General features: G+C 38.6%; 1 protein-coding gene across 2 annotated transcripts in view; it reads right to left on the reverse strand.

The window, feature by feature from the left end:
* The window catches only part of LOC139948660 (protein unc-79 homolog), a 51,628-nt gene that overhangs the window by 13,511 nt on the left and 15,229 nt on the right, over positions 1-22,888 (reverse strand). The window contains exons 19-36 of one of the 2 annotated variants that reach the window (XM_071946883.1): positions 20,408-20,683; positions 19,643-19,774; positions 19,351-19,492; positions 18,889-18,998; positions 18,113-18,261; positions 17,548-17,705; positions 16,855-17,036; positions 15,494-15,695; positions 14,127-14,171; positions 12,501-12,716; positions 12,153-12,239; positions 11,406-11,515; positions 10,354-10,407; positions 4,360-4,485; positions 3,330-3,512; positions 2,314-2,479; positions 1,479-1,660; positions 550-738 (exon numbers count right to left, since the gene is read on the reverse strand). In XM_071946883.1, the coding sequence (XP_071802984.1) occupies positions 550-738; positions 1,479-1,660; positions 2,314-2,479; positions 3,330-3,512; positions 4,360-4,485; positions 10,354-10,407; positions 11,406-11,515; positions 12,153-12,239; positions 12,501-12,716; positions 14,127-14,171; positions 15,494-15,695; positions 16,855-17,036; positions 17,548-17,705; positions 18,113-18,261; positions 18,889-18,998; positions 19,351-19,492; positions 19,643-19,774; positions 20,408-20,683 (2,709 nt within the window). The remainder of the gene's footprint in view (positions 1-549; positions 739-1,478; positions 1,661-2,313; positions 2,480-3,329; positions 3,513-4,359; positions 4,486-10,353; positions 10,408-11,405; positions 11,516-12,152; positions 12,240-12,500; positions 12,717-14,126; positions 14,172-15,493; positions 15,696-16,854; positions 17,037-17,547; positions 17,706-18,112; positions 18,262-18,888; positions 18,999-19,350; positions 19,493-19,642; positions 19,775-20,407; positions 20,684-22,888) is intronic. The other variant, XM_071946892.1, reaches the window with a different exon arrangement.

Here is a 22,888-nt window from a genome sequence, read left to right on the forward strand (position 1 = left end):
TACTAGAATGTCTCTATTGCTGATTAATGGGCTATTATCATCATTGGTCAACCTTACAAGATTGAATCCTTCTTATGAATAGTAATAGTAGTTTTTTATACTGCGCTTTTCACACCCAACATCATTACCCCTGGTCACTGGGCCATTTAATTCATTCCTTAAACCATCTCAGCTCCCTGGAGAGTATACTGCCTATGCTACAAATATGCGCTACTTGGCTAAATCAATCATAAGAACCATCACAGGTACCCATTTTACCCCCTGGGTGGAGAGAAACAACTATAGTTAAGTGCCTTGCTCAGGAACACAACTGTCCCGACTCCCAAACCCACATTCTGCTAAACAGAATCACAAGAGCTTGAGTTCGGTGCTCTTATCCTCTCGGCCACAAAACTCCACAGTTGAATTCTTACCCTTGGTACAGCCTGAGCTACCACTGGTTCCTCCTTATTGACCATCAAGGCCTTAGCAGAGACTTATTGAGAGACACTTTCGTCTCCACATCTTAAGGTGCTTTTTGAATCTTAATGTAGTATTGCTAATCCTTACCCTTGGTACAGCCTGAGCTACATGTACCACTGGTTCCTCCTTATTGACCATCAAGGCCTTAGCAGGGATTGCCTCCACCTTGTTCAGGGGCTCCAAGTCTTCCACACTCTCCTCATTCTCTTCCTCAACCTCCACAATGGTGGACGCAACGAAGCTTAGATTAGACTTCTTGATGGTAAGAGCAGTCACCTGGATCGGAGATGGAAAGGCCATAGACTTTACTGAACTCCAAACTTTGGGTGATCAAAGAAAATCTACTAGAACAGGGGCGGATTTCACTAAGTGCTAGGATTGATCTTAACTTGCAAATCAATTGTAGTTGCTAAGTAAAGTTTGGTGTCACAATAGTATTACTGACAATGTTTCTTGCGATGAACTTTATTGCTTTGTGAAAGTGACCTCAGGATTTGAATGTGCAGCCCCTAGGGCTATCTGGCCCTACAACAGCGGTCTCCCTATTATTTTGTCAATGTCTTTGATTGGGGTCGGAGAAGCCATTAAATGTTGTACTGTGCTATAATGAGGGATCATTACTAAGTTTCTGGTAGAACCTGGGAATGTTGCACAGGATCATCTGAAGAGGACGAACATTTTTGTTCAAATATTGAGTAATAAGCCATGGGAAGGAATAAACTAGAATTAGTACAGCACATCAACCCACAACACTTATCGTGGAAAAGTAGGGGTTAACCTCTGTGGTTCTGGTTAATGTGGCAAGCACCCTTATTTACATGTTTCTTCAGGCTTGCTGGCTAGAGTGATTAAGTTCACTTATGACGCATCCTTGGTCCCATGACCAGACATGTATAATAATATGTCGCCCATGCATGGAATTGTTAATATCAATAACCATTATAAGTATTGCTTGAAGCTTTGCATTGTCTGGATAAATAGGAGGAAACTAGAACTAAATAGTTAACTTGTATTACCTCTTCCTCCGGTACAAACAGCATATCCGGCTCACATTCCACTTGTTGATGAAGCCCAGCAGGGATCTCTCTTGGAGCCGTTGGGAGGAGGGGAGAGGACGGACCGGCCGAAGGAATCGATGATACCTCCTCACTGTTATCTTGGTCTTCCATTTCATTCATTGCTTGGATCAGACTGGACTCTGTGGGCATAGACAGTAATGTATACCAAGTAAGTAAGGTTTTAGGTGACAGAATGTAATCTTTTGTGAGTAGCGATGGCTCCAAGAAGATCCGGTTTATGCTTGATGTTTCGATCAGTGTGCTCTGATCATCTTCTGGAGAATGCTGTATGAGAATGCTGAGAGTAATGTATGTCAGTCATCGGCTACAAAAAAAGGAAGATAGTGGTAGCACTTTAAAAAAAACTGCGTATAAGCTTTCGCAGCAATAACTACTTCATCATTCATTGCATCTGATAAGTACATGTAGTTGTTGCTGCAAAAGTTTATGTGTTTTTTTATATGTAGTTAGTTTGTCTTTGAGTGACTACCTTCCTTGTTTTATCTGTCAGACTAACACAGCTATTTCCTACTATAGTCATGGTCTATGACATCAAGTCAATCACCCCACATAGTAGCATAATGTGTCCACATTATTTAAAGCTCCCACAGTTCAAAGCTTCCAAAAGCTTTACTTTTTGCAACCCTTGCACGAAAGTAATAATTTTTGTTTCAACAATCTTGGGTCTGACTTATTTAATGTGAAGAAAAATAAAGCATTTCTTTTTTACCGGACAGACTTAAATTTATTCTCAATTCAGATAAAAATTCTGCAGATTCTCATTCCTGTTTACCTGATTTCTTCTTCTCTAGTGGGGTAGTAGCACCCCAGATGTCTTCTGGCGTGGGTGGCTCGGGACGTTTTGGTTTACATTGATGCCTCTGAGCCTCCAGGGTGTTAATAGTAATACGCACCAAGGACTTCACCTCCGCTTTCAACTCCAATTGGTCAAAGTTATACTATGATACAACACAAGGACATAATCAATTCAATTCAATTTATAGCCTAAAAGTTTGGGTGAAAGTTTGGCGAGAGAACTGTTTTTATCAGAGTGGAATAGCAATTTCAGAAAAATAACCAAGGCCAATTGGTCAAAATTATACTTCGATACAAGACAAAGTACATAGTTAATAGTTTGGGTGAAAGTAAATTTAAGAACTTCAAAAAACTACCCAAAGCCAATTGGTCATAATTATACTTCAATACAAGACACGGACAAAATCAATTCAATTCAATTTATAGCTTAATAGTTTGGGTGAAAGTTTTGGCAGATCGTTGTTATCAGAGTCGAACAGCAAATTCAGAAAAATAACCAATCTATCCAAGTTATACTTTGATACAAGGACATAATTGGCTTAATAGTTTGGGTGAAAGTTCATTTTTTTCATCAGAGTGGAACAGCAACTTCAGAAAATAACCTTCCGCCTACATGTAGGTAGTAGCAGGACAGTTCTTTTCAGAACTGAGAAGTCTCCCAAATTCCAAAAATCTACTCCAAGGTAGTAAAATATAAGGCATGACAAATTCTCAAAATAACATAATCTACCTAGCAAAGAGATACACATGTTGGTGTTACAGCAAACTAAATATATATTGATACCTCACCATGCAATGCCTCAAATCCCATATTCATTGAGCTGCTTAAGCAGATATGACCAGAGATTACCAGAGATAAAGCGCTATACAAAACTACTTGTTATTATTTATGTTACTAACTGACTGTGGTGTTTACTAGATGACTGTAATTGCCTGTACATCATCATAATGTGCTTGCAGACAACAGCCATAACCTTTGCCCTTTGACCTTACCTTATACAGTATAATCAGAAATGACATGAGCCACGATATCCTACAGTGCGGTTCTAGGAACCACAGTGTGTAATCATGTAGCTGCATGTCTTGAGGAGCTTTCTGCGGAGACGGACAGTACGCCAAGAGCTCTATGATCATTGGTAGTAAGACAGTCCCAACCTTTACATTATGGTCCAGCATCTGTAAAGGAAGATGTAGAGTCATGAATTCATGGAATGTACTTGCAGCAAGATTACATGTATAGACTTAGTGGAGACGGCGTCAATGACTAGTGCAGTCTTTTTGGTGATCACCAGTGTGTGTTTGAGTCGAGTGTCGCTGTTACAATTAAGAGGCAATATTGAGCCAATCACTAAAACATTATCTTCCATGTTACATGTACACTTCACTTAAGTATGTGCCTAATGTAGTTGTACATCAGGCCAACACTTTAATCAGATGAAAACCTTCTTTTCACTGGTTTCAACCTTGGTTGGTGGCTAGTCGCTACGAAAGCACCTCGCCTTCCACTCAGTCCATAAAAAGTCACCAGCCAACAATTCGGTCGTTACTACGCAGTGGACCGGCTCCTCACACCGTTATTGCTGAATTATAAATTATTTTGAACACTTTGTTATTAAATCTATACATCGTCATGTAAGTGCAACAATGCGCAAAACTTATTCTGCATGGAAATCTTATCCTGCAAAACTATTCCATTCAACAGTGTTGTAACTTGGCATCCATTGACTTTGTGGTATTTCAAGCGACATATGTACAACCTTTTGACATATTAAAACTTAAGTTTCATGTAAAGCCAATTAGGAGACTTTCTGGGACGATAGGTGGCAGAATTCTGCGCATGTTCTCAGAATTATGCGCATGTTTAGAACTACGTAAACAACGGAAATCTACCCGGTAAGTCTGCTGCCACCTAGCATTGGAAAGTCTCCCATTAGCAGATACAACCTTGCTGCACCAACACAACAATACTAAATATGGGCACGAAAATTGATAAAAAATTATGTCCTTGAGAAGTAGAGAGTACCTTAGGTGCTCCAGCCATGAATGAATAGAAAACAGCCGACTCTCGGAGTTGTTGTGGAGCTAAGATAAAGCATTTTTCAAGCTGCTTGTATCCCATCAATACACTCAGATGACGTAACACGGTGCTCTGTGCAGGAAAACACATTTCAATATTAGAAGGAAAAAAAATGACATTTTTTTTTTTTTTTAATAAAGGGTGACTTTTAAGGATTCTTGAAGATTTTTTTCGGTAATTTGGGTGACAAAATAAGAGAAATTGTTGAAGGCCAGTTAGAGAATTCTGGGAACCTACTGCTTCCAGTATATGAACAATCAACTATAAGGGAAAGTGGATATTTAAGATTTGGTCAAAAATAGGACCATGATCAATAGACTGTAGGAAGTGGGCGGAGTTGTATTAGAAAGCAGATTTATTCCGAGATAAAAGGAACAAAAGAAAAGAAAAATAACCAAGTATAAAATAGATCAAGGAAACTAAAACAAGGTTAAGCTGTCAAGTTTCTTTTGTTCAGTCAGTCTTGACATTGTTGTTTTTTCTGTAAAGTGGGCATATCCACAAAAGGGATTCGGAATTTGAAAACTGAAATGCTGTATTTACCCTTTTTTTAGTCAAGTTTTGAATCTTTTGAGGAGATGATAATTTAACCGTCTTTTGAAGAGTTTTTTCAAAATGATGCTTTGGAATTGAACACTTTGAGACTGAAGACAAACTATCTGAAAGATTACTCTATAAAAAAAATGGGAGACTAATCCATTTGGGATGTCCTGCACCATTTTGCATTAAGCGTTTTGTTGCACGACATGCATCTTTGACCAATGATGTCAGGGCAACTATGCAAAGCGCCACTGTGGCGCAAGTTGAAATCCGGGCCTAATTCCAAAGACGCTAAGCACAACAAAACTATGCTTACCTGAATATGGTTACCAGCTAAAATACCATTTCACATGTAAAATTTGCGACTGGAATCCTGCTCATTTCTGTTTAGCAGACAATTGTAAAAGCAGTTTTTTTTCTGTTTAAGCAGCTCTATGAAAATGGCCCCTGGGCAAATGTGAGCGTAAGAGCTTCCAAGTATTGACGGAATGACGCTGGTACAGAACATATGAAATTGACCTAAACTGGAATGCAATTATAGTGAATTTATTCATTCAATTCAAAAGGACCACTATTTTCTTTCCAAGCTAAACATCGCATAGAATGTATGGAGATGATGGTAACAACTGTTTAAAATTGTTTCCTTATTTGAATAGTATTAACAAAGTAACTGAATATGTCAAGGGGTAGAAAAGTGGTGGAAAATATAGCATCAAGCATGCAATAAACTAACAGAAATGAACTAAAATGGAGACAGAAGAACGAAATAAATGAAAAGTTGAACAGTTTGAAATGACAGAGAAGGATTTACATGGGGATAATACTGTTGCTGTTTATTGAAGGGGTTTGGATTACGGACTGCATGGATAGAAGCATGTAGGTGTTCGGGGGGAACTGGACCTTGGGTCAAAGACAAGTGGGTGGGCGTTTAGAAAACAACATCAAATTAAACAGTCAAAAGAAAGAAGTAGCAATGAGAAAATGTCAAAAATAAACAAAGAGAAGGAAGTGTTTTTTTTTCCCTGTATTAAACACAGTTCTACCGTAACTTTTTTTTCCCTTAAACCACGGTTGATAATAATTGTTTATGAAACATATTGTTTACTGAAAATATGTTTATTTCACATCACTTTTTGAACCAATTTCATTAACAATTGTTTATGAAAGTGCAGTAGTGTGAGGCATGCAACCCAATCACCCAATCCATCTATTCTCCCCATAAACAAACATTTGTAGTCAACAAAAGTATGAGAAAACCTGTTTTTTCCCATTCAGTTGTTTTAAAAGATTGAAAGTATATTCCACAAAGTTTTTTTGTTGAGAATCTGATTGGCATTTAAAAAAAAAAAACAGTTTGGCAAAGATTCAAACCTTAACAGAATGGTTCATCACCATGATAAGAGTTCAAGTTTTCCATCAAAAATATTTTAATAAATTGATTTTCCTGAATGCAGTTCCCACAAGGAAGATGTGTTGAAAAAGAGCGTGCTGTGCTAACACGTTGCTGTGTGTTTTTTGTGCAGTATACCTATGTAGATTCTGTTGAACAACGGCATTATTGCAAGTGCGATTGGTAATTATGGGAGAGTGGCAAAAAAAGCTTACCTTTGCAAATAAGAGGTAACAATTTCGTTAAAGAATGAGCATGATCTATTTATGAACTCAGCTATTGAGACCATACACCCAACTGTGTCTTAAACTTATAAGCGATTGCTAATGTTTAATAAAAGTAAGCTTTGATAAAACAATGTGATGAGCTCTTTTACCATCTGTTTCCATTCATCTTTTGGGGAATGTTTTCACACAAGATTTTCCACTCTAAATATTCTCAGATTTGTTTTTTTCAAGGCAGCTTAACATTGCAGAATCACCCCTACTTGTTGGTTGTACTCATACAAAATTCCACATCTTAAATGTTTATGTCTTACGCACAAAGATCATCAGCCCTTAAAGTTGGGTTGAGTATACCACTTCCACCCACCATTGCTACTCCCTCTGTAACGTAAGTGCCCAGGACATTGGGGTTGTACTTACATGTAAATGGGTGCATTACAAAAACACTGAGCACCATTTGAATGGAAAAACAGCACATGGGGGGCGCATGGAGCCATATAAACTCACAGAACCATAAAAAACATTTGCAGACGACGCGGACAGTTCATTTCAAAACATCATGATGGCGTTGGGGACAACATAGTGTAACCACAGACAAACGTTGGGGCTTTCTTATTTTAAACAAGCAAATAACTGGCAACACGGTCAGGCTTTGTTCGGGCTGCTGTTAAGGGGAGTCAAAAACAGAGTTGGCTCGGGTATCAAGGTCGTTGACTTTTCGTGGAAAGGAGGCAGGAAAACAAACGGACGAGATTGTTCGGACAAAGCTGTGGAGACTAAAAAAGAACGATCAAGTCATGACAAAAGGGATCGTTGCAATGAAGCTCATCCAAGACTGTTCTTGTAGCTAGATCCAGATCGCTGCCAACACAAATTGGATTCTCAGAATTATGGTAGAAGTCAATTTCCTATTTTTTTCATCGTTCAAATTCCATGAATGTGCCATCAGTACACCAATTTTACTCCATTTTTTTGTAAAATTTAGTGATTGAAAGTTCTGTACCTTTACTTTAATGTGGCAATGCATGAGATGTACTCCTCCATTTTAAGGACCATATCACACAAGACAATTCACAGGCAACCAGGTCCAGGCAAACTCAAAGAAGAGAATCCATTCATTTGAATGATCACATATTTAAGACATTGTTTGAAAAACTACTCAAGTATGACCAAAGTGCTACTGTAGCATGCACTGCAGTTGGTTGCCTCTAAGTTGCAAGTAAAAATTGCCTCATGTGACAAGGCCCTAAGATAGAGAAACAACCAATATTTTCAGATGGAGTATTTGTTTTCTTCCAGAAGGCCAATTTGGTTGGCAGCAGATCTAGACTTCACTACTTGTTGGGCAACAACAGATACTTTTTTTGAATGAGGTCAGACAAGACGGGCTACTCTCTGGACATAAAGATGGGTAGGGGGGAGACACGGCTGTGCCACAGTACTAAAAGGAGACTCTGCGGCTATGGACACGTGCAGTTTGTATCAGCTACAATGGGTGGCGTGCAGTTCATCCATCGACCAGCAGGGAGTGTGTTCCACACAACCACTGAGGAGACCCACCCTCCCCAGACAACTGAACCTGGGTGTAATACAGCTGTACTCGACACAGCTTACTGAAGTGTTGGAAGTTGGACGGATTTGAACACTTTTGAGAAACTGTTTTTTTCATAAGTGGTGATACTTATTCACGTGTCAACAAAATAAGGTTTTGGAGCTTAAAACATATCATACAGTTATCTTTTTTTTCTTCTTTTTTGGGGCTCACAAATTACAAAATCCATCTGAGCTTCAGCAGAATACTTAAGTTTAAGTTTCAGAGTCATGGTTAAAGAAAATGGCTTGAGAAAGTTTTTTTAAAGACGCAATACTCATCTTTATAAGTTCTCTCAAAAATATGAAAGACATCAACATTTTTAGAAGTGGCTATTTCTAAGCCTTCTACCTTCTTTTGAAAGCAGGTAGCCGTTTTAAATACATGGCAACCAAAACCTCCCACCTTTCCTAGCAGTGTCGTCCACATACATTTAACAACTCTCCACACCAAGTAAAGCCCGGTTTATACTTCACGGGAATTGCGAATTGCAAAGCGGTTTTTCTTGCATCACTATATTACAAAAACAGCACATACTGATTGTTTCCGTCGCCTAAACTCGCTTCGCATTCGCTTCCGCATGAAGTACAAACCAGGGCTTATGGTATCAAACCCAGATTCAGTTTAGTGCGGGTAGCTGGCTTGTCAATGGTCACAGACATGGCACACGGATGTGAACAGGATGGGGCCTCGCTTTATCACTGACCTTCCGCATCATATTTCTTCCCTTGACAGAGTTCTGGAAACGTGCACAGGTTTGATATATGCAGATTAAAAAGCATTGAAGCAGCAGCCCTTGTCACTTTCTGCCTTCCCCCAAAAAAATCTTACACAAGGCTCCCCAAATATCAATCTAGTTCCCCTAAAACACCCTCCCCTTAACATCGCTTTCTTGTTTCACTCACTCCTGAGTAAGTGGCAGGATCAGACTAGATCATACTTTACCTTGATAGGCATTCTGAAAAATATCAGCAAAATTTGTTTTATATTTTCACCCGATGACACACAATAAAGTTCCTGATTTTTGAGGGCAAAGTGACATTTCCTGTTAAATGACAACAAAAAAAGCTTCTAGCCTAGCTGTGGCTGCTCGATGAACACTGAAATAGGCATTATGGATTATTCAGTAAAACACATAGCGGTTTACATTAATTGACCTTTAGTCATTATTATCATGTAACTCATTCAAGCTTTGTTTCTCATCATGGTACACTAGCAATGAAGACAAAATGTTATGATCATGTTATGACCACTTAATTAAAGTAGCACGTGGCCCTAAAGTGACAATGTAAAGCCTGAAAATTGATGTCAACTGTAGTTAAAACTAACCAGGCCTGGAATTACATGAAGGCCATAGAGGCCTTGGGGCCATGTTGCCCCTGGTCTTAGACTTGATGCCCCTTCAAAAGTTTCCCACAGACTTTAAGATTTTCCAATGGGAATATTGCCTTGCCAGCACTTAGATAAAATTCCAGGCCCGATAAACCACATTGAGGTCGTGTCAAAAACTTGCGACTTCGGCAACAGCTAGGGCTAGATCGGTGCAGTGCGCCTGCAAGTGTTGAAGAATGGGCAGACAAGCACGAACTAGCCATAGCTGTAGCCGAAGTCAATGTTTCGGACCTGGCCTAAGTCTTAGTAAATGTGGCATATTTGGAGTTTACAATGTCTCTTCAGAGCTACAGTAATGCATGATTCTACACAATTTCCTAACAATATTTGTGTTAACAATGACCATGTTAAAACTCTGCAAAACTTCACTCTCTATTTTCATGAAACTGTTTTACAGCTATGTCTTCATGGAGCAACAAAAAAGCAGCATTTACATCATGTAGCAAAACCCTAGATGAACTAGCCATTTATTAGTAATGTCGCTCATAAATTAGGAAAAACTACTATAGAGAGTATTAAATATTGAAGTATTGAAGTAATGATATTGCAACGCTTTTGAAATCTCAAAAGGGTTTGGTGTAGATTGGAGACGATTTTGAGCTTAAAAACAAGATAACTTTACAGAAGATTTGACAGAGACTTGATTTGATATAAAAAAAATGAACTTGTTGGTATTAAGGGGCGGGGTTAGTTCAAAAATACTATTGACCAATCACTGACTGTCTGTTGAGAATTTCAAATCTATCTGCTTGTTTTGGGGGTTTCCAAGCACTTCATGCAAAAGATGAGTGTCAGTGACTTACCATTGCTCTGCTTGATGTCTGCTCTTCATCAGCGCTGCTTTCACGTGTCATGAACTACAAGTAGTAAAATAGAAACATGGGAATCATTGGTTTCTTTCCCTCCCCTTCAACTCTGTGGAACCTGGTTCGAATCTCAATGCAAAAATGACTACACGGACAGTCAATTCGCTAAGAATTTTAAACACACACACACAAGCTCGTATATGCTTGCAACCGCAGACTTCCTATTGACTCCATCTTTTGTTTATACTTTTTTTTTTCTTGCAACAGCTCCCGTTGGTTTTGTACACGTTTTTCAACCGTGGACCTTTCCCCGAACCGTGGACCCTATTGTCCTCATTTGTTATACGTCCCCGGTTTGAATGTGTATACCTACACAATAGCACCCTCTGCATTCCCACCCATAAAGCTCTGTGACATCAGGGCTCAAAATTGACACTGGACTGCCGGCACTGAGGCCAATGATTTTAGCGTCAGGCCAATAAACTCATGAAACTTCAATTGAATAATATTATTGGACTGCACTTGAAGCGGTTTCTTAAAAAAAAAAATTCTCAATGAAATCTTTCCAGGTTATGTTTCTGTCATTAGAGTTAAAAACTAGACATTTAAAAGGTAATGTACTCTTCTGCTGAAATAATCAGGGCCCAATTTCATAGAGCTGCTTAAGAACGAAATTTTGCTTAAGCAAAAACATCCTTGCTTAGTAAAATCAGATTACCGACCAAGACTCCACTAAGTTGTTATGCTAAGTAAACAACAGCTAAATACCAGTCACAAGCAATGTATATGGCATGAAATTTTTGTCAGTAACATTTGAAAAATAAGGGAGCAATTTCCGTGCTTAAGCAATTTTTTGCTTAAGCAGCTCTATGAAATTGAGCCTTATTCCATGTCCCTTTTTTCTCACATATTATGTGCTTATGTCACCCTGTAAAGAGCATGATTCTTGAGGCTATAAGCAGAGAATTCTGCGGTTAGCAGAAACATGAAATTGGTTCCTTTTATCCATAAGAGACCTGACTGCATCATTGTTACAGCATAGCCTGTACCTTCATGAGGAGTGATATGAGTTTATGTACAGTCTCTTTATCCAGGCTAGATAGATCCACTGAACTCAAGTCTGGTGCCTGCTCTTCCTGAACTGTCTGTAGATGACCGTCTGAAAAGGAAGCACCCGGGAATAAATACAAAGAAACGAGCTCAGAATGATCTCAATATAAGATTAAGTTTTGGAGATTAAATGTCCATCTGGCTGGCTGTATTTGAAGTTATATGAACTTTTTTTAACATACATAAAACAATCGTAGTATTATAATTTTGTCGGCGATAATGTTCAGTTCAGCTTTATTTCCATAAAGCAGGCCGTGGCTGTACTGGAATTTGCATACATGTGCACACACGCCCAATAAGTTTGATAAATATGGAGGGCGCATGTGTGCAGTAACGAGGTTTGTGTTTATTATTCCAAGTTTACAGCCACAGGCCTGCTATCATCATGACAATAGTGCCCTTTTAATTTAGGCTTTCAGAAAACAACATCAATCATTTTCAACCTACTTGTATTTTGAAAAAACCTTGCTTAAATTCCAGACAAACAAATAAAAGCTTTGTGAACAATAAATAATTTGAATTTGATTACAAATAAAGCAGATCACCAATGGCATATGAGGAACAATGTGGAAACAATGACACTCCTCAACCAATGACAACCATTTGGAAACCCATAATCCAGTGAACTTTGTAAAATAAACAAATTAATAATAATAATCATTTTTTCAAAATGACAACCATTTTACCTTCAAAGAATGATTCTGCAATAGGTCCGGCTGTTTCAGCACCGTATTCCGTGTTCTCTAACAATCTACTATAGGTTGATCGCATGGCTGGTGGCAGAGGGAAATATATACCATTAAGCCCATTCATACTTCATGTAAATGCGAATGCGATACAAATGTTGTCGCCATAGGGCTGCCCTCGCAGGGAATTCTGAGGAACATAGTACAACCTTCCCTTTTCATGACATAAAATAACATAATTTGAAAACAAACTTTTAAAAAGACGAGCTACTTTACTCTTTAAGATGGCAAATGAACTTGTCAGGTGACAACTTCTTGGTGAACAGCCTTTTATGAAAATGGACTCACCGGCTCCGAACTGAACTCTGCTGAATCCACCAGTTGAAGTCGGAGGGGAAGACATACTGCGTTTCTTAAATTCATTCTTGAGTGTGAAGGAGGAGAGGCGGCGTGGTTTGAGAGAGCTGTTCATCTCGGACTGCGACCTGGCGACGCGAGCCCTCGTCTGCTTGTTTAGGAAAGTGTCCATACGATCCACCACGCCGGCTTGAGAACGACTCAAATCTAGGGTTGAATTTCAATTCAAGAAAATAATAATGACGTCTTTTAAAGTGCCAGTATCCACGAAAGTGCTTCAAGATTCCGGATTCAAAGGTTCAACAATTTATGTCATGTCCATTTAACCATTTGTTTTCATGGATAGTGTAAATAAAAAGTGTGCACCTAAAACAAAACAAAATAGTGAGTAAAAAGGTTTTTTTAAAAGACATACAATTAAACACAGCCACCAAAAACACAGAAAAGTGATCAGACCGAGATGCAACCTGTGAGTACAATAATTCAAATAGAAAAGGATAAAAAAAAAGAGGCATGGACGAACAAAACAGTTGCAAAGTGTCAATGAAAATGTGATAAAAACAGACTTTAAATTCTTGTAGACAGTTTATAATAACAGTGAAAATAGCACAATAAATGTATAGTTTAAAAGTGACTTAAAAATTCACAAAGATTTAACAAAAAGATCAAAATTACAGAAGACAAAGTTAAAAATAGCAAATTATCAATAAGCATGTCATTCCAGATAGAGAACCTTAAGCAGTAACACAACACCAATCAAATGACATGAAATGCCAGTCTTTCAAATTCCAACTCTTATCAAGAGATAACTAAAAACAATACCAGTTCAATATAATTATATTATTAACAAATTTCAAGTAAGATATAGATTAAATGTTGGATTCCAAATTGCAGAAAAAAATAATGATAAAAAGAGAGCAAAAAGAAACCCAAGCAGACCTGGAATTGCATTTGTAAAGCCACTATCCCCCAAGAAAGTACTTGTTATGTTTGATTTCATTTTATATGGGATCATTTTGAGCACATATACATCTTTTTAAAGAGGTGCCACAAGGTAAAAATTCAGTTTTGAGATGGACTCGTGTTTAAATAATGAAGGTACAAGTGTGCAACCTCACTGCAAAATGGTGTAAAATGTTTTTTGATTTGATACTCTTTCAGAGCAAAATTTGAAACATGACATATTCTCAAATATAAAACAAATGAGCCTGTTTAAATTCTAAAGAGGGATTTGTGCACCAGTCACAAATGCCTTTGTATTTGATATCCTTTTTGTAAAATCCAAAATCATTCAATGATGTCACATTTCAAATATATGATCTGTACCTTCGTGAATTTTATTGTTGATCGAAACAGCATTGAATTTGAACGATTACACCAATTTACAGAGAGGTTGTAGACTTGTACTTTTATTATAAAAAAAATTGGTGCATCTCAAAACTGAATTTCACTTTGTGGCCCCATCAAGTGCCATGGATGTTTATGTTGTTATAGCCAATCCAACGGTGGCTACAGCAGAACTCTGTTTTCTGTGTGCAATTCCAGACCACCACTCAAAAGTGTAAAGATACTCAAAATATTTCACATGCTTTTTACCAAAAATATGAGCTTCACTACCTGTGCCAGTTTGTTCGCTTAAATCACGGCACAGTTCTATCGGACCTGCTCAAATTAACCAGGGAATTTAAAGGGTAAGTGATGTTCTTGTGTAAATTGGTACGTAACATGAAAACAAAAACCTGCTAAATAGTTTCTCAAAGTTCACAGAAAGAAAGATAGGTTGATCTTTTAACCTGGCTCTTACATAGGCTTTTTAAAGACTATGAATTAAATGTTTCTAAACGTTGAAATTGACAACTTGTGGGTTTGGGTAAAACTGAATTGTACTCTTGATTCCTGATGCAAATTTAACATCTGTTAAAGGCAGTGGACACTATTGGTAACTGTCAAAGACCAGCCTTCACAGTTGGTGTATCTCAACATATGCATACAATAACTAACCTGTGAAAATTTGAGCTCAATCGGTCATCAAAGTTGCGAGATAATAATGAAAGAAGAAAACACCATTGTCACTCGAAGTTGTGTGCGTTTAGATGGTTGATTTCGAGACCTCAAGTTCTAAATCTGAGGTTTCGAAATCAAATTCGTAGATGATTACTTCTATCTCGAAAACTGTGGCACTTCAGCGGGAGCCGTTTCTCACAATGCTTTATACCATCAACCACTCCCCATCACTCGTCACCAAGAAAGGTTTTATGATAATACTTATTCTGAGTAATACCAATAGTGTCCACTGCCTTTAAGCAATATTTTCAGCTGGATAAAATTATAAATTGGGACCGGGACTTTTTTTTAACTTACTTTTTTTGTGAGATATCGCCTAACATCACAAGGCCAGAAGACCACTTCAGGGAGACGGCTACACTTAACTGATTTGGACTGTCAACCCAAATCAACTGTTACCAGGGACAGGCTGCCACCTAGTCCTTGGGCTCAAACAGGGTTACCCCCTTCACAGTTCTTAAGGATATAGGCATGGGTATCATCCACTAGGAGAAGGGCTGGTTGAGCAGAATGCTCCACCTTTCCAACTTTTTACGAAGCATTTATGGTGAAGTGCCTAAAAAATCCCATTTTTGTGGCATCTCATGGCCTAGCGGTTAAAAGAGCACCGGATTCAAGCTCAGGTGTTTGATCAGCAGAGTGTGAGTTCGAGTCCCAGTCGTGACACTTCTTAAGCACTACCACATAACCATGATTGCTTTGTAAAGTTGGGGAGGTAGTGCTTTCTGCTCTACCAGCCACGCTGCTGATGGATGATACCCAAGCCTACATCCATATGGACTGTAAAGGGGGTAACCCTGTTTCAGCCCCAGCGGAGTAGGTGGCAATGGCCCCTGGAAAAAAATAAGTCGTAGCCCACACCTTGAAGTGACCTTTTGTGTCTGGAGACTTGCTTTAAAAACAATTTTTTTAAGACTCACCGATTGGGAAAGGAAACTCCTTGTTGTGTTCCATCTCGACCTGAGCCTCTAGAGCTAAGGTATCAAGTCTATTCATAAAGAACTCCCAGGATAACACCATGGTCTCAGGAAGGAAATGTTGCAGCTTGTAAAGGTTGTCTAAGATCATCACACGGTCCTCTACCACGCAGTCCCATTGGAACTCAAGACAACCAACTAGAACCTGCAGGGGGCGAGAGTCATCATGAGTCAAATGTCTGAAACTATACTTAACATTTTACAAGAAATGTTGAAATGATGGAATAATCCTATCTCGAGTTTGGACGAGTAACTTGTCCTAACTTACGATGGGTTCAATGGGAAGAGTTTAGTGAAATCGACGGCTGGAGTTACAGATTTCAAGAAGCTTTTGCAAACAGTACGCCCAGCACAGTAGAGGTAGGTATAAGAGCAGGGTTTTTGTAATACATGGAGGCATTTTTCGAGGAGGTGACACAAAAAAAGTCTGAACTCAGAGAAAAGTTAAATTTCTCATCTCTTAACCTGTGACATTGACAATCACGATTCGCTATCAGAAAATAGAAATGGTCTTATATTTTATTTCAAATGCCAGTCATACATAGTGGCCTGAGGTTTCAACCCTAGCAGAGTCTTTCTCAATGAATACATGACAACACAACACACATAAACAAGTAAACTGGTGGAACAAAAGCAAAGAGGCAGAAAGCACACAGAAAAAGCAAGGGATGAACAATGAAGACGGTGACAGTGACAGTTAAATGTGAGAAAGAAAAACAGTATGGAAATGCTTGAAATATTTTATTTTGTGTACTGTTGTGGTTGTTTGTGTACTAATGTACTAATCAAATTGCAAAAAAGTTTTAAGGGGAATGAACAAACCACAGATAATGTTTTTCATTAAAGGCAGTGGACACTATTGATAATTGTCAAAGACTAGCCTTCACAGTTGGTGTATCTCAACATATACATAAAATAACTAACCTGTGAAAATTTGAGCTCAAACGGTCATCAAAGTTGCGAGATAATAGTGAAAGAAGAAAACACCCTTGGCACACAAAGTTGTGTGCGTTTAGATGGTTGATTTCGAGACCTCAAGTTCTAAATCTGAGGTCTCGAAATCAAATTCGTGGAAAATTACTTCTTTCTCAAAAACTATGGCACTTCAGAAGGAGCCGTTTCTCACAATGTTTTATACCATCAACCTCTCCGCATTACTTGTAATCAAGTAAGGTTTTATGCTAGTAATTATTTTGAGTAATTACCAATAGTGTCCACTGCCTTTAAAAGACCTCTTGCTTATAGATTCATAAATTCCCAAGTTCCATTTAAGTTGGGCTAACAATACTTTCCCAAGTACCAACCTTGAGGGCTTTCTTGGGTATGGTCTCCAGCATAATGATAGCCCTTGATGAGACAGCGGGGCAGATGTCTTCAGTCGATGTAATGAGAGAGCTAAAAGCACAGGCTAGGGAACACATGATCACCGAGTTGTTACCGAGCGACTTCTTTTCCACGAATCGTAAGAGAGCTGTGACACGCTCGACTGTGGATAAAAAGAAAGAAGTTGCAGAAATCTGTTCCAACATAGAGGCAGGGCAGATTTAGGAAAGGTCTGAATTGGTGGCTTTGGCTGCAACTGTTGCAAGGGTGTTGTAATGGATGTCCTATAATTCAATGCACGTTAGAACAGAGATCTAGCCGTAGCCATAGCCGCCAATTTGGACAGAACCTTAGAGTCAAATCTGGTAGTGACATACATGTACCTTCAAGAACAAGCTTAAAGCTTAATTGCACACAAATCGAAGCCACTAAATGCCTGTAAAGCAATAGAAACTTCATGGAAAATTGGAGTGCAAAGAAGTTTTGTCATTAGCAGCTAAACATTGGGGCATTGGAGGTAAGTTCTTTGATAATATAAAGCTGCTGAAAGAGAAAAAGGTCCAACTAGCATGAACGACTGTTTGTGAACTCTCCCCACAAATGTCTCTGAGAAATTATTGTGAAGAAATTAGGCTTAAAATAGCAAAACCAGGCCCATAGCCTGGGCACCTTACCAGCTTTAAAGCGTGCTTTCCAGTCTCCATTATCTACATCTCTCTGTAGTAGATTCCACATGACATCTGAGCCATGGGGTAGTGCCAGGCTATGTAGAGCCAGGGGTACCATGATTTCATTGACACAGCTCAGTTCACCTTCCAGTAGGTTCCAGAAACTTGTGGAAGAGTTCATACAAAAAAAGCAGATGTGACTTTATCATTCATTTACCAAATGAAACAATGTTCTGTTAGAAATGGAATAACTACATTTCAACAATTCTATGCAACTTGGATTTACGATAATTCATCAAGATAATTCATCAAAACAAAATCAATCTGAAGAAATAATTTGAATAAATAAAATCGCTTGTAAAACTCAATATAGATAGGGACCAACTTGGTTCCAGAAGTTCAAATATGCACAAGACTTGCACAGTCTGTTGCAGTGTGTTATACACACTTGTAAATGAATCTCAGAATATTTGTTATACATAATTAGGAATAAGTAAATAGTTCTCAACATAATTTGTTGTACATACTTAGGAATAAGTAAATGGTTCTGAGTGTATACTGTTATACATACTTAGGAATAAGTAAATGGTTCTGAGCGTATTTCAAGAATGCATCATGGTCCTTGGCTGCCTGTCGGAGACACTCAGCATTCAGACATAGTATCTTGATGCAATAGAACAAATTGAGCAGCACTTCCGGGTCGTTGTGTCTCGGAACGTCCTGAAGAGTCAAACAGAAAAATCACTCATTAATTTTGTTACCGTAAAAAGTTTGCTCATAACCATACAATTTTACAAGGGGGGGGGCAAATATATACACTGTGAACCACGTTTTGGAAGGCAACCTGCTTCTACTAGGCAAGTACTTTCATGCTACAATGTATTTGGTGGTCCTGGGCCCCATTTCATAGGCCTGTTCACTCAGAACATACTGCTTCAACATTTCTGCTAAGCAAAAATAAGCAGGATACTAGTCACACTTGGGACGCTTGTCATGGTACTTTGACTGGTAACAATATTCTTGTAAGCGAAAGTTGGATTTGCTTAGCTAGCTTTTGTTTCTTGAGTAGCTCTATAAAATTTGGCCCTGGCATCCCCATAGCATCTCCACTTCCTGCTTATCACATAAAACCAAACTTCTTTTTTCATCAGACAGACAAGCACCAATAGGTCCTTTTCACCATTAACATGGAAGATTCTTCTCCAATGAGACTTGAAGCTTTTCTCAAACCACGGCTTGGGCTCCAGCTCCAGGCACCCTCTGATGTATGAACAACCACTGCATGCAAAATACATGCTGCTCCATCGTATAGGCCTGATATACCTGAGAAAGGTCATTGGATCCTACCTTGAGTAACATGAAGAGCAGTTGTATTGACTTGGGAAGTTCTTCAACCTTGAAGCGAGCTTCCTTCTGGGTTCCATTCTCACCATCCTTCTTGCCTTTGGTGCTCTTATCTATCAAGGGAGTTTAAAGAAAGTAATGACAGTTCAAGAAAGGCAGTGAAAGTATTTCTCACAAAGTTACGATCTCTTAGGGCCCTGTCACACAAGGCAACTTGTACAGACGACCTTGAAGGCAGCCAACTGCTGTGCGTGCTACTGGACCACTTTGGTAGCACATGAGTAATTTTTCGAACACTATCTTATGATCAAGCAATATCTTTTTGTGCTTGGCAAGTTTTGTGCTTTATGATATTTGGCCCTGAGCCCAAGTAAAGTTTGTTTGACGGCTCGGCCACAACGCCTTCCTATCCCTCTATTCCCTTCCAGACTATAGGAGCATACTAGATCTTGTCATCCTCCTTACCAGCCGCTGCTGCTTTCTTGACAGCCTTCTCCTTCTCAGCTTTCAGGTCCTTGGCCGAAGGGAGCTTGACTGTCTCTGCAGTGAACACCTCCACTGGTTTCATCTCGGTCGCACTCAGAAATCCTTTACCGGGATCTTTAGTCTGTTTAAACACAACGAAGATTTGTAATGGCATTAATGTTTGGTTCTGTATGGCTTTGTGTAAGCGCCTTAGGACACTCCACAACAATAGATTCAGCAAGAAGAATTTTGAGAGACTTGATTTGACAATGAAGAAGGGAAAATTACTGACCTTTGTGAATCGTTTTTGCTTACTGGATCCCCTCTCTGCCATTCGGTTCTTCTTTCCCTTAACGTCATTGTTAAGAGCTTTGGCCTTGGCAAGGCCATCCTCTAGAAACTTCTCAAACTGGTACTCCGACACCTGAAAAAAATAAAAAAACAAAATAGAACAAGGCTGAGGAATAGTTGAAGGTAGTGGTGAGTTTAACTTTGAGTGATGGAAATATAGTACCTTAAGAAAATTGAACACTTTATTTATTTATCATACACTTAAGGAGAAAAGGAAGCACAGCACTCTGCAGATTTCATTTCTTCTTTTTTTAGACAACTCTGAGTTAATTCTGGGTATACAAGTCTGGTCATATTACCCTTCTGAAGCTTTATTTAAAGATGTTTATTTGTAAAAATTTGTTCAAAAGATTTTAATGTTAAATGTAAAAATATCCTGTGGTAACCAATCAAGCTTTTCCCTGAAAACAATCAGAACAAACTGATCGAAATGTCAAGTTGTTCAAATTCTACACATGTACTGCAAAACTTACTAGATTGTATTTCCACTTTACAAAGTTTCAATTTCTCATTACAAAGTTTCCAATTCTCCTTACAAAGTTTTGAATACACTCATATACACAGTGCTACCTCATCTAGACTATATAGATCAACCGCGCAAAGTTTCAAATCCTACTCATCAATATGGTGTTTCTGCAACGTTACTAGATTGTATTCTCGCCATGCAAAGTTTCCAATCCTACTTCTGATAATCATTGCTACAAACCTCGGGCATATCACAGACTTTGGTCTCGCTGACAGGTGAGATATGCTCCAGAATCCTGAGGGAGAGCTGGAAGAAGATTCCCCACAGTTCACACGTCGAGCACGGCCCAATTGTCTTAGGCTGTTGCTGCTGGGGCTGGAATTTACCCGACCTAGGGTTGGTGCATTTATGAGCCTCCAACCATGTCATGGAGAGCATCTGTGTCAGCAGAGAGACAAAGTCTTTGGATTGGCTGTTCTCCATACCTTGATGGAACGGCAGGAACTGAAGATCACACTGGAGAGAAAAGTTTATCAATATTTACTGTACCAGCTGCTAATGTATAGGATTCAAACTGGCCTCATAAAGCTGCTTAAGCAGAACAAGTTGCTAAACACAAAAGATGTTGCTTACCAGAATAAAGTTACCAACAAAACTATCATGTCTTGTGTACAATAAGTGAGCGGCATCTCGCTCATTTCTGCTAAATTTTTCATATTTGTCCAAAGATTACGGAATTGAAACAAGGTACTCAGAATGTTTTTTACTTTGTGCTTTTCTTCAGCTTTAAATGCAATACTGTGCAATCTTAAGCATTCTATATGCAACCCCTCCCCCTCCCCTGCACATATCGTCACACAATTCAGGTATGTCTGCCCGCTACACAAATATGCATGGGGAGAACCATGACGTGACTCAAGCACCAACTGCAGCCACTAGTTTGGAAACAGCCTTAAAGTAATGTGAAAGATGAGTATACATGTATCTGCATTTAGATTCAAACTATTTCAAAACAGAGAGTTGCTATTACCCGTTCAACAAAAAACCAGCCCTGGTATAACTTCATGCAATAGACCTTATGCACATGACGTCATTTGAATAGGCGCCCTCACTCAGAGGTCAAAATGAGGTTGTTAATTGGGCAATCCTAGCATGTTGCATAGCACCTCGTCTGTGGAACCAGCTAAATGTTTGTCTCAGGGAGGAAAACTCCCTCTGTAGCTTTAAATCTGGGCTTAAGACACATCTTTTTAGGGAAGCATTTTTAACTTAAAGTATTTTTCTATGTTCTTACTGCCCTGCTGCTTCATATCATTGTTGCGGTTTTTATAATTGTTATTATCATTTTACTGGATCAAACAATTTCGGTGGCTTTTACTCAATGTGTTTGATTGATTATAATTCATCTTTTTACTTGTAAAGCGCCTGGGAGCATTTTTAATGGATTTGGCGCTATATAAATGTTTATTATTATTATTATTAACATAGAAGCTCATTTCCATTGTTTCATCATCAATTTACTTCCAAGATGGCGGCTGTATGATGTCAGTGCATAAGGTCTAAGCCTGGGTGACGAGTGTGACTAGTGTCAAAGTCCCGACTATTTGAGGCATGACTAGTCCAGAAGTAGATTTCACTTGTCGCCCAGGCCTAGTAAGTTCTACACCAAACTGTTTACTACTAACCTTGATACAAGAGACACCAACAGGTTACATTGAAGGTACCTGGTATCATGCACACACGTACATACTGTTATACACAGGTTAACACACTGTCTACATGACATGGTGATAAACAACCAGCACCACACCAAATCATGCATGGAGTCTAGGGGACAGGGAAACCAAAATGTCAACAGAAGTGATACAAAAGAAAATTCCCACGGATAGTAATATTATACCCAAAACATTCATGAAGAATTGTCCATTGGTTTAGAAATCTCTGTCAATTAAAGGTCTTATGCAGGACTGGTAAAGATAAAAATTATCATTGTTTAATTTTAGTCTGAAAGCTTACGTTCATACTAGAACCATGTGTTCTTTAAAATATTTCATTCTGAATAAAGTCATATTTGAGAAAACTGTATCTAAAACCTTAATGGACGCAACAGCTGGTTTTGGCTGTTACGACTGCAATAGACTGTATTGAATAACCACTTAGTCGCCATCTTGTAGGGCAAACCGTATGCTCGTCTAAACGCGTGCATAAATGGAGCACGCAGCATTCCCGATTTGATTCTACAGTACATGCACGCGCTCACAGATGCCATGTTGTAGGGCAGATATTTGGGAAGTGACGTCATATTCAATATGGTCTATTAAGGACGATGCATGTCATGCTGAAAATTGTGCATGTTTTTTCACTACTGACTCACACAAGCCCAAATTTGTACAGGTTTGTTATTTTGTGTATGGTTTTGATCACACAAAACATGTGTACTTTCTGCGACTATTTCTTCAGCTCTACCAATCCTGTATAATACATGAAATTAACACCATGAAACTGAACTTTGAACATCAAATCTTTTGCTTTAGTCATGCAATCACAAATGTGACAGGCCTGCATACTTGTTATAGACATGCTCCTTAGAAGATTGAAGTTAACAATTAGTTTAATATATTTAATAGTCTGACTTTCTCAAATGTTATAATGATGGTATATTTAAATCACACTGAGATAATGTAACGTCAAAAGACTATGCTAGTCTCGAGAGCATTCAAA

This window comes from Asterias amurensis, chromosome 1 (assembly GCF_032118995.1).
Source record: "Asterias amurensis chromosome 1, ASM3211899v1".
NCBI lineage: Eukaryota > Metazoa > Echinodermata > Asteroidea > Forcipulatida > Asteriidae > Asterias > Asterias amurensis.